The sequence below is a fragment of the Thermobia domestica genome, chromosome 18 (assembly GCF_964235325.1).
Source record: "Thermobia domestica chromosome 18, izTheDome1.hap1.1, whole genome shotgun sequence".
Taxonomy (NCBI): Eukaryota; Metazoa; Arthropoda; class Insecta; order Zygentoma; family Lepismatidae; genus Thermobia; species Thermobia domestica.
The window spans coordinates 139,317,222-139,330,516 of record NC_137471.1 but is presented as its reverse complement, the minus strand read 5'-3'; the positions used below and the strand labels follow the sequence as shown (position 1 = coordinate 139,330,516).

Below are 13,295 nucleotides of genomic sequence, written 5' to 3'. Positions count from 1 at the left end.
AGCAAATTAGTATCTATATTTTCAGGCAAATTGAAATTTAGCCTTTGAAGTATTTTCCCATGACTTCAATTGTTTTGTAGTCAAAGTTTCTGGCAATAACATCCGTCAATTTCTTTTCCACAGAGTGCTCAAATTTACTAGGAACTGACTAGAGCTCGTGCTGGAACTTTATCAACTAGAGCTAAGCATTCACTCTGCAGCATTTCTAGCGTCTCTTGTTTCTGAATTGATGTCCACACGATATTACAATATCTTTACCATTATCAGATTTCTCTTAACGTCCTGGCAATTGTAAGAGTCTTTGTTATGCTAATCGGTTGGTAATATTATTGGTCCTCCACAAACTAGACATTATTCCATCCTCCGATGCAAAAAGCTGTTCTGTTTCATAGACATGTAAATGCATTCAAAATACAAAGCTAAAACTAGATTTATGCCAGCTATAAGCATACATCTAAAATAAAAACTTATAGAATATGCTCTTAAGCACTAATATATGTATTAATCTTTAAAATATGCTTATATGCACTATAAAACTTCAATTTCGAGCTAGATTATTGTTGTTAGAAACCCCTACTAAGTTAAAGAGAGATGCATGTAAGCAAACAAAATATGTATTTGCATAAACATCCGTTTTTAGACATAAGTTGAAGACTTTTTCCAGAAAGCAAATCTTTAAGTTAGATTGATCAACGAAGTCTATAGCACTACAGACTATCTCTAATGAAATGATGTAGATGGGCTAATAGTAATGGATCTAGGTAGTAATAGAATATGTTATTTAGTTCCCATATTCACGCATGATCCTCTTTTTCTCTTCTTCATTTGGCAAATAGTTAATTTCATTTGGTTTAGAGATATTATTTGTGTTTTAGTATGTACAAACTAAAATTGACGACATACATTGAAACATTTTTATGTCCCTGTCCATCCTCAGTTTTCCTTTGCTGAAAGCGTGTTGAACATGACATTAACACTCTGAAGCATGAAACTTTCACACTCAACTTTAAAAATAAATTTACTTCAAAAATTAGACTAATATTGTTTGATAGTGTATGTTGCTGCGATACTTCAAACATAGATAGGAACATAACAATATTAGTCCAATAATAGACTATCAAAAAAAGATGAGGTTACCTTTGATCTTTTCCGCTCTCGCAGAAGATTGCCATCTTCTCGCCAGAAAGATGTTCATATCGGGGATCTGTGGTGAGGTTCAGCCCAAAAGGAAGCCTAACTGTCTTAGGCTGATGATCCACCACTTCTTCTGCTTTGCGTTTCTCCACCACACAATTCATACGAGCCCTTTGGTTCCTCTCCACCAACATCTGAAAGCAAAATATTTATTCGCATGTAATTTCTAATAGACCAATCAATCTATATTCCCATGCTTTAACCCTGAGTTTTCCATATCAAATATAAAGTACCTTTATACATATTCACTTCCCATGCTGTTTTAATACATTGATCTAAATATAGAAAACTAAAATAGATGTACCGTAGTGCAGTGTATTTATTTAAGGCAGAACTTCTATTCAAAAATTGCTTTACTTAGTCAAAAACAATACACATTCAGCAGACTTCTGTAGCTTAAATATATGCCATTTAATTTGTTCTAAGTTGAACTGCTTTGATCAGAACAAAATTCTTGTACGTAAACTATAAATTTCATTGGTAAAAATGTAAAGAATACAGCACATTTAAATTTTCCGTGTATCTCTAACTACCTAGGGTAAATTGAATCCCCAGTGGATATATTTTTATCCCATGTTAAGCTGTAGTTTACATTTTCAGCTGGCTATTGAACTCGAAAGAGACTCTGAACATCAAACAAATAAAACTGTTTTATTTTTTACTCTAACAAGATTATGGTCTCACTAAGAATGATTCCAAAGTTGAACCTTGAATCTGGGGACAGCGTATATATTTCCTAAAAAGGGTTAGTCGAGTATGTTCCAAAACAGGTTTCAGTTCCTTGCTCGGAAGTGACCCCACCCTTTCAAGGTTGAAAATATATAGAACAATTTGACCTATATGTCCTATATATCAAAGTGCTCCACATGACTAGTAGATTAAGAATATAATAAGCAGTACACAATTATAACCTATATCAAGGTAATAAAAACAAAAAATTGGTTATATCACTATAAACATCCTATTAATGAACCTATAAAATTGAGAAAAGTATATCCATAATATTCAGTCAACAGCAAGTCATTCCGTATAACAAATAATGTGACTGATTGTTATGGCTAGATGAGACACATTCAGTGTACGTATTTTCTATATTTTCTATATTTTCCACAATTTCACCTATATACGTTATCAGTTCATTACGTTCATTATAGATTCGTCAACTGCTCATCATCTAGACGAGTTGTTTAATAGGGCACAGGGTACAAAAACGTTCAATAGATTTTGAGTTACCAATTAGGGAAAACTAGTCATGGTGGTAATTTGAGCTCATTTCCTCGCTCTGAACAGCTCTTTGTATGTAGCTATATAAAGTCAATTAGTTACCCTTCAGGATTTAAGCCCTCTAGCCACGACAAGGCCCGGGGAATGGAAGGTAAGAAGGCTCCGGCTGGATGTTGTTTGTCAGAATTTGGCTTTTGTTTTTGGTCATTTGTGAGAGCAATATAACTCACATGTCACAGTCCTGGCAAGATTATGTTTCCAAGACTTGGCCTTTGATTTTGAGGTATGAGAACCACGTAAATCACACTGCTTCACGATCATTCTACGGCGTTCACTAATATAGGATATTTCTAGGGATGTAACATTCTTTTGGTTTATTACCTATATATAGGGAATAATTGAATAGTGAATAATATATTCTTAATCTACTAGTCATGCGGGGTACTCTGATATATAGAACATATAGATCAAGTTGTTCTATATATTTCAACCTTATTTTAAACCGTGCAAGGAATTGAAACCTATTTTTGAATCTGCTCGACAAACCCTTTCAGGAATTATATATATTATTCCCAGATTCAAGGTTCAACTGTGGACTCATTACTAATCAGTAAAATAATATTAAACATTGTATTGAGAAGCTTATTTCCAAAAAATAATATTTCTACTTTACCAATCTTGGGGGACGAATTAAGCCATTGATCCATTTCAAACAAAATAATTATGAATATGATTGAAATCATCCTATACCATTTATCAACATTGGTAATAATTGTAAGTAATAACAGAATTTCAATGGCGTTTGTTTTGTTTTAGAATGATTAATTATTCGTGTTTTTTAAACTAATGGAGACACGCTAACTGTTCAAAATAAACTCCTAATTCATGGTAATCTTTTTACTATCGTCGAAACCAATAAATATTAGGTTGGTGCAAATTAAATGCCCACTTTTACGGTTGATGGGAACCTCGTCTCAGCAATACAACACAGGGTTGGAGATGGACTAAAGTCAGACGTCTGATGTCATAAACTCTGTACACGTCCACGAAATAGACTGAGGTATCCAGATAGTCAGGAAGCAGTGTGACTTTGAACAGGGTCGTCTGAAAGTGCGCTATGGAGGAAGCACAACTGCGAGTTAATAACGAATTCAAACTGGGACATTCTGCACATCAAGCCACAAAATACATTAGCAGTTCACTTAGGGTAGGAATGATGAATGAACGCGCGATTCGCCATTGTTTTGTCGAATTCCGTTTCAATGACATAGCATTGTGAAACGAGAATCGTGTGCACCTACAAGCATTATATTCGAATGAGCTTCTCAGGAACAACGTGGAAGCAGATAGTCGGAAAAGTGTTCGTGCCGTTGAAGACCAATTAGGCATACACCAAACCATTGTCATGCCACAGCCTCGTGCAAATGCAAATTTTGAGATACATCTGCTGGTTACTCCAACGGCAATTTCATTATTCGCACCAATCTAATAGTTCAGAAAATGGAGGCTCCAATTCTTATTAATATACAGAGTTTGTCAGGGAAGTAGTAGGACATTTTTTTCCCGCCACAACGTGATAAAGGAAGGGGATGTTACTCCGCTGGTTAGGTAGGGGGTCTTACCTACCAGCGCACCAGTCGCCAGTCGTCTCCAAGCCTTCACGGAGTGTAGATCGAGTTTAAGGAGAACCCCTTTCAAGATACTTTGACATCTCTACAATGATTCGTTTGTTAGAGCAGTTGTACGCGGTAAAGTTTTGCGTCAAACTGGGTAAAACTGCGAGTTAGAGTCATGACATTATTAAGACTGCTTATGGGAGTGACGCCATGCGTAGATCAAGTGTTTCTGGAGGGAAGAGATGAAGTTGAAGATAAGCAATGGTCAGGACGCCCTTCAACGGCAAAAAGTGACGAAAAGTGAAAGTGTGAAATCTTTTTAGAAAGGCTTCGCAAATGACTCGCCCGCATCCGTCCAGCAATCATGGAAGCTTCATCACTACAATGCACCGAGCGACACCGCCTTTGCTGTCATGGACTTCTTGACCAAACATTGCATCACACAGCTTCCCCAGTCACCCTACAACCCACATGTCGCTCCTGCATACTTCTTCCTCTTCTCCTGACTGAAAAGGGTCATGAAAGGACGGCACGAGGGCTCGGTACAAGCCATACAAGAGACCGTAACGAGGAGCTGAAGAGCTTTTCAGTTTCTGCGTTCCAGGATGCCTTCAGTGATTGGCAGAGTTGCTGGAAACGCTATGTTGATGCAGAAGGTTTATACTCTGCAAACTATTAAGTCGATGTGTCAAAATTGTGAATACATTTTTCGAAAAAAGATTCAGTCCTACTACTTTCCGAACAAACTCTGTAGTATGGCATATTCCTTAGGCTCCAGAAGGTTTGTGTGTATATATATTTTTTGTTATAGAGATATCCAACTAGATATTATATGGCTTTTTAGAAAATTATTATACTTATTATATTGAGAAACATTGTGCAATATACGGATAAAAAAGTTAATATGAGTATTTTTCAGAGAATATCTTAAACATGGAAACATTGAACTCTTGTGATATTGGTAATTGGACTTTGTAGTCACCCTGTATGTTAGCTGCTTCCCAAATGAAAATTGGAGTTCCATCTACAAATAAAGGATTAAGAATACCAGAAAATTTAAATCAGAGAAGTAACTAACTAAGGTAAGGTAGGTGTGCACAATTTTGGCATGTTTTGAATTTCGCAACCTAGCACTATTGCGAAAATCTGAAAAATGGTAAGTCAAAAGGTGTCATTATTTAGAGTTCCAGTACTTATTACATTAAAGAACTTGACAAGGTGAAGGAACTAAGCGGGAGTGGAGAGTCAACGTTGTTTATTTTTGTTGTGATGCTGATCTATAAGTGAGATCGCAAGTTGAAAATCTTACGAATTGTTGCGTACGTTATAGGTTTGTCTGTACGGTAAATGGAACGTTCAGAACACAAGGGTATCAAGTCTAATTAACAATTGTCAGGAAAAGAAGACAGAAAGCATGTACGGAACGCTTAATGTTAAGTATATGGAGAAACTAACACTATTTTTTTACATTATAAGAATTGCGTATTTACAGAACAGATCATTAGCAAGATCAGGTATGCAGATGATACGGTTACTATAACTAGAACCGAAGAAAGATTACAGAAGATGATTGACAAAATAGTTGACACTGGCAAACTATATGGAATAAAAATCAACATCGAAAAGTCGAAAGTCTTGAGAATATCTCGTGGAAACACGCCTTTACGGATCAGAGTAGAACAAAGAGAACGTGAAGAGGTCGATAATTTCAAATATCTAGGAAGCAGTTTGACGACAGATGCTTACTGCACCAAAGAGATCAGCTCAAGAATTGCCATAGCTAAAGAAGCATTCAACAAGAAAAGATCACTCTTAACTAGCAGGCTCAATATTGGACTTAAGAAGAAATTGGTCAAGTGCTACATATGGAGCATTAGACTGTATGGTTCAGAGACTTGGACATTACGGAAGTTAAAGAAGGAATATTTAGGAATATTTAGAGAGTTTCGAAATGTGGTGTTGGAGGAAAATGGAGAAAATATAATGGACAGAGAGAGCTACAAACGAAGATGATTTAAAACAGACAGAAGAGAAGAGGACTTCTAGCCAACATCCTTCATAGAAAGGCCAATTGGATTGGACACATTTTGTGAAGAAATTGTCTTCTTCATACCGCCATAGAAGAAAAGGTGGAAGGAAAGCGAGGAATAGGAAGAAGAATACGAGGATCAATGATTTGAACAATAGAAGGAAATTTTGGAAGTTAAAAGAGGAAGCCGAAAATTGAGAAACATGGAAGAAATATTTATAGGCCCAAAACTAAAATTAAAAATAATAAAGCTCATTAGTCCCAAGACCTGCCGAAAAACAGAATACTTAATAATAATTTAGAATATCTCACTTGAGTCTTTTAAGCTCTGAGAGGAGCTTCACGTAGAGAACTTAAAGGTGAAATATGTGCAAAATGACTAAAAATATACTCGATTCTCTTACGCACTGAATGTGCCAAGTAACTCGTGGTCAAGTTTTAAACCAAACAATTAGATAGGCTTACATGTAATTCTAATGTTTTCACCAGATTATAGTGGCATAATACATTATGTACAATTTAACCAACGCGGAAACATGATGACGAAATTTTAAACTGTAATCTTTTATTGAGTTTTTCAAGGCAATATCTTACAATTAAAGATCCCTGGGGATATTAATGAAACTATTTCAGGCTTTTGAATAAGAACGAATGTAATAATGGATTTGTATCACAATTTGAACCAGTTTTTAAATCAGTATTATGTAATAACAAAAGATTGTAAAAAAAAAAAAAAAACATTGAAATAAAATCTTTAAGTTTTACGTACCACAACTATGCCGGCTAGGCTAAAGGAGACGGTGATGATGAGAAATTAAGGAAATGATTGAATGAAGAAAGTAGGAGAAAATGGGAGAACCCCGAGGAAAACTACGCACACGGAATTTGTCCACCACAAAACTCACTTGATGTAAACTGGGATCAAATCAAGGACCCCACGCACCAGAGAAGAACGTTCTACCACTGAGCCACCGCAGTCCCCTGTAAAAACATTGAATGTTCATACATATTTATGTATGAAGTCATCAAACAGTACAATTTCGGCAGGATTATCAACTTTAAAGTGAGCTTTCTCGCCTTAAACGATTTTGGATTCCCTCTCTCTCTCTCTCTCTCTCTCTGGAATTTCCAATTGATTCCAGCTGTTTGATTTCTACGTTTCTTGTTGGGCAATTTCTCCACTTACAAGGGTTTCATTATGAGTGTTTCAAAAGCAGAAACTGTGGATCTGAGAAACAAATATTTTTATCATTGATATCAGAAATATCAAGCTATCTAATGCTACCATTATAGTTGCTATATCAATGATTTTGATTTTACAATGATCGTTCAATTTTAGAGTGGCGAAATTCGGCACACGTACCTTATTCTACAAAATGCTAATCAAGTAATCTGACAGTAATGGAAAAACATACAGGTGATGATTACTTTTAGAGCTGAAGTTGAGTGCTCTGAGATGTGTTCAATCAATGTTTTCTGGGAGTAACGTAATTGTATAATGCTTTTATATTGGAATCCATGCTAATGTAGCAAAACATCGATTGCCAAATCTCGAGATATCTTCCATTGTCAGATGTCGAAACTCTCTGGTTGCAAATGTAAATACATGGTTCTTGACGTATCCATAAATTCCAACTATTTATTAAAACTGGTTATGTAATTTAATTTTAATTTACTTCAGTTTTGAACATTAACCCCACTCATTAAATGCTAAATCTCGAAAGTCTTGTTGTTATTGTTATTGGAACTGCTAGATAGATAAAAAGAATGCATCTTACAGAATAGGTACCTTCATGGGCCCATTTATCCCTATCAACTCACTTAGTTTTTCTCCAATTGCTTCATGTATATTTGAACTCACCCCTGCTAACTCATCAAAATCCAACTGCAAAGGGAGTTTAATCTGGAACCGGCTCTGTTGCTGTTGCTGCTGATGGTGATTCTGCTGTTCTTCTGTCTGATGTTCGTTGATAGTCTGCGCAGAATGCTTCTCACTGTTCTGGGTCTCCTCCTCCTGAAGAGGATCAACCAGGTGCTCAAATGTTGGCTTGTCTTCGTGGCCATCCTCCTGGAGAAAAAATTAGAAACAATAGTATCATTATTGCTATCTTAGTCTCGACACCCAAATAGTAAGTCCTATTGTTATGATTAAAACTACAAATATCAATATCCAAAAGTGCCTGAAGTTCTTTTTTCATTCAGATGTACTCAGCTGAGGTAAGTAAATAGATATAAAAGAAAAAGTAAGAAAAATGGAAGCCTTGAAAATAAAACGTAGACAAATTCACCAGTGTTCAGAAGATGCTGTCTAGAATGCACTGAGCAGAGGGGTCGGTTGGTCAGAGTGGGTCAGAGTGGGTGGTGAGTCACGCCCTGCTCACCCACGACTCACTTACAAATCTTGACCCATGACCCACTCCACCTTCGGCACCCAGAAAACCATCTTGAGAAGGGAGTCTCAGTATTTTCCCAAAATAATTGGATTGGATTGATTTGACTTAAACATCCCTTTCAGCATCGTGATTATATATGAGACGTTGGCTTACAGCTTAACGTGGGATCCAAAATACATGAGCTCTTGTCGAGCATCAAACCCGGATCTTCTGGGGCAAAGCCCCCTAATATTAACCACACAGCCACAAGAGGGATCTTTCTCCATAAATAAAAGTTGATACCAAAATATTAGGGTTGGAAAACTTTTGTATACAATGCAATAATTAAAGTCGCGAGAAGGAATAAGAGAGGCTTAATCTGCCAGACAGATAAAATAATGTGTGGTCTTGTATAATCACGTGTGAATTCGGTTTTTTTAATATTTTGTTTTTCATCTGATATTGCGGAAGAGAAGATGTATTAGAAACTATAAGTACAATTCTTTTTTTGTTAAACATGTTAGAAATTCCGGAAGATAGCTGCAATATAACAAGGGCTTTCACGTATGTGAAATCTAAAACGTGAAGAAAAACTAATGATCTCAATTCAAGAATTGCAGGTAAGATAAATATCGATAGCGTAGACTCTTCTGCACACGCCTCGCCATGCCGTGGGAGGAATTCCCTTTCATATTTGTTCCACACACACTCAGACGACCCGGAAGAGAGAAAAACAATGCCTCTGAAACCACAACGAGACTTTCTCTCTGCACACACACAACGCCGTCACAGATCATTGAGGGGAAAAAGTCAACTCCTTCAGTTGAAAGAATATAACATGAGAAATGTACTGCTTCAACTGAGGTTATTGCCTGCCTTCTTCAGAACAAACCAAATGGAAATGCAGTTTATTTTAACTGCATTCTCTTCACACATCTATTCTACATTTGTCTAGGGTTGCCAACTGGCCGGTTTTACACAGGATTGGCCAGATATATAGCTGTTATTTTGATTAAAGCCGGTAACTGGTACAAACTTTTTACCAGCCCCTTTATCACCGTTTTTTTTAGATTTGTATCTAGTTCAAAGCAATTTCATCTAGTTCAAAGCAATTTCATCTAGTTCAAAGCAATTTCATCTAGTTCAAAGCAATTTCATCTAGTTCAAAGTAAAGATTTGAAAAATATCTTTCATCCTGTAAATTCAAAACTGTCGCCTTTCACCATCTAACAGCAATTAATATATTTTGTTCATCTGTTTAGGTAATTTTAAAGATGACAGGGGTTATATCAGGGAAAATTTGACATTTACTTGTAAGGAATTTAATACATTTATTGAAAATTAAAAAGGACGACTTAAAGCGATTTCCTGTAATTAAAGTATAAGTTTAAAGAATAAATTTCATTTTACAAATCCAAAATTGTCACTTAAAGATTAATATACTTTTGTTCATCTATTTCGATAATTTTAAAGAAGTAGCATTTATTGATAAATACAATAAAATGATCAATGCCGATTTCAGTTTCTCATTTATAGTACAATGTATGTATTAAGCTTATTACTGAATGCACTAAGGATATGCAGAATTTTTGTTCATCGTAGTACATTTCCTTCCCATGGATCCGAACAAAGATAACGGTATTTCACACTTAGACCTATATCATAGGGAATTTTGAGGGGGTGCCGGTTATTTTATTTTCAACAGTTGGCAACCCTATATTCGTCCCATCTTGACATCTTGAAGCACTCTTCATACACACACAAAAGCACAATCTGAATAAAATCAAGAAGTTGAATCCTCTAGTACAAAAAAGAAAGTAGCTTTAGATATTACTTCTTCTATTCTTACTGGAACAAAATCCTTCGTAGAATGACAACCTCTCGACAACTATGCCAACAAAGAAAAAGTTGATTTCTAGTGTTTCAATAGTTAGCAATACAAATTATTGTAGGATTTCTCTCCTTGACCAAGATAATTTTTAAGTTTTTTGAAAAAAAAAATTCATATTGAGAATATAACTCAAATATTACAACTATTAGTTTAAAAGCCTAAAAGAAGTGTAAAAAAGACATCACTCAGATATTTAGGTGTTACATTAAATACAACGTTTGTGTCTTTCTACCAATAATCTGCAAGTGTCACTGTTGTTATTACAATAGATTCGCCATTGTGACCTCTGGTACCTGCTTACAAAATTTCAAAACTGTACGTTCTACTCATACTACCGTTTATTTCAAAATAAATTTACCAAAGGGAAAGATTTTTTTTTGTCGTTGACTGTACAATTGGTAAGTGGGAACCGGAAAACCCCGAGAGAGTTCATGAACATAATATTGTCGTCTTCAAACTGACATCCCCTAAAATGGAACTAGAGATAGGTTGTACCCAAATTGAGGGTTAAACCACCGAAGATCAATCTACTATAAGGTCTTGAAATATGAGTTAAATGGGAGAGATTTTCTGAAACAAAACTATTTTGAGTTCAATTCAATTTAATAATTATTCTAAGTGTGTTGAACTATGACGACACAGGTGCTTTTTTTTTTTTTTTTTTTTTTTTTAGCAGCGGTTAACAAACTTTCTAAAGTCATGTTACTCTTCCAGGCCATAAAGATAATGCTGGTACTTAGACAATTAGGCTAAACATGTCACTGGTAAATACTGTAGTTGTAGGCTGTTGTGTGGGTCACAACATCCAACTTGTACTTTAGTTGTTTTTTTTTCCTTTCTTTGTGTTTTTCGTTGTTAAGGATAAGAATACAATATTTGAAAGGACGTTACGTAATAGCTTATTTACATTTGAAGACTACATTGATAAAAATAAGGAGTTCCACTGCAAGAAGCCTTAAGTTGAGATTTTAAAATGTGAGAATTGATGGTGGATGGCAGAAACTGGTAGTGAGATGCTAGGTTTTTTTCATATTTTTTTTTCTAAAAGGAAATGAATAGAAGTGAAAGCAGAAGAAGTAACCTAATTAAATTTATGTCTATTCAGTTATAAACTTTACAACAAAAAGTGTGTGAGGCCTGTGTTTAGTGAATCAGACTAGAATAATTGATTTTACTTTTTTATTATTATTATTATGGTTAGCTCAATTGACAACACATTACGAAAACGTTTCATTAAGTTTTGTTATATAACTTTCAAACAGTGTGTGAATAATGGCCGATATAATCACTAACATAGGTGAGAGATGATTAATTATGTTTTCTTAGATTAATAGCTTGTTGATTGATTTTGGAAATTAAATAAAATGAAACCTTTGACTTTAACGCCCCACGATGACGCCCTTTAGTCTAAGAGAGACGATAATTAAGGCAAGTGAATGATGATGGAAAAATTGGTGGAATAAAAAAGTGAGAGGAAATGGGAGTACCCTGAGAAAAACTCACAGACACGATGTTGTCCACCACAAACTTACTTGGCCGGAGATAGAACCAGGGACCCCACGATGCAGAGGTAAGCGCTCTATCGTGCCCCCTGGTTGATTTTGGAGTTTAACGTCCCTTTCAGTACCGAGGTTTGTATGAGACATGAAGCTTAATGAGGAATCCAAACAACATGAGCTCCCGTCGGCAAACGAACTTGTAAGCACGTAGGCTAACCTCATAGCCACGAAGTAGCTCCTAGATTAGTGATGTTAACAATGTTTAATAGACTACCTGCACCATCTTTGTTTCTTAGGTCATTGATTTAAATTTGAAACCATTTTTCTTATTCGAAACGAACCGGGTTTTAAAGTTGTTTTTAATTATTATTTTACTGATTTTTTTTCTTGAAGTCTAGTTGAAGCTCCTTCAATTTGTCAAAACTCACTAGCGTTACATATAAATTTAATATTACTCAAAATAAATTCAATGTATCTATCTATTAAAATGCTACATTAGCAATTAAAATCGTCTGAGCTCCAACCTATAACTTTGGCTTTCAAATCTTTCATTTACGATTATGTATGATTTCACGTTTAACACAGACAAACATTTTTAGTATTTCTACTTTAAATAGTCTAAATTAGTTAACTATATCTTTTTCATAAAGTTTATGATATACAATTATTGTTCAAAGCTTTTGTATTTTAATAAGCCTTCTCTAAAATCAATGCATGTGAGTTGTGCTTCCATCTTCCGAGATCTTTTAAACTATGATTATGTTTGTGGTCAATCCTTTCGACAATAAGATCTCGGAAACTACAGGCTCTACAAAGATGACGTTTTTTTCACTGATCGATTGGAAATTTTGCGTAGATTGTCCAGTTCTAATTGAATATTAAAAAAACATGGTCATTATTTTTTATTACATTTTTTAGAGTACACTTTAAGCGTTGAAATTTAAAAAAAAACTAAAGCATCATATCCTATGCGTTATACATTCCAACACACAATGTTATATATTGGGGTTGTATATGTCTCAGGCGTTTGTTCCATGGCCAAATAATAGTGAAAAAGGAAGGATAACCATTTCTCGAGTCTAAGATAAATCTTTGTTTTTTGAGTGTTTTGTCCAATGAATACCATATATAACTGACATTATAATTAATTGTATATGTAATGTATTTGCTTATTACATACTGCATGCAAAAAGAAAGAAAACACTGGTCATACATGAATTAGAAACTCCAACCGGAAGTAGGGGGCGCGGTGGATCAGTGGTAGAGCGTTCATCTCCGGTGCTTGGGGTCCCTGGTTCGATCCCAGCTCGCGCCGTGTGGACTTTGTGGTGCACAAACACCGTGCTCGTGGGTTTTCTCAGGGTACTCCCGTTTCCTCCCACTTTCTTCATTCCACCATTTCGCTCATTTCTCGTTATCACCGTCTCCTTTAGCCTAATCGGCATAACCGTGGGACGTTAAACTTAAAGA

General features: G+C 35.4%; 1 protein-coding gene across 2 annotated transcripts in view; it reads right to left on the bottom strand.

The window, feature by feature from the left end:
- The window catches only part of Msr-110 (DUF3736 domain-containing protein Msr-110), a 172,847-nt gene that overhangs the window by 98,534 nt on the left and 61,018 nt on the right, over nt 1–13,295 (bottom strand). For both annotated transcript variants that reach the window (XM_081746698.1, XM_081746697.1), the window contains exons 3-4: nt 7,925–8,131; nt 1,138–1,328 (exon numbers count right to left, since the gene is read on the bottom strand). In XM_081746698.1, coding sequence (XP_081602824.1) covers nt 1,138–1,328; nt 7,925–8,131 — 398 coding nt within the window. The remainder of the gene's footprint in view (nt 1–1,137; nt 1,329–7,924; nt 8,132–13,295) is intronic.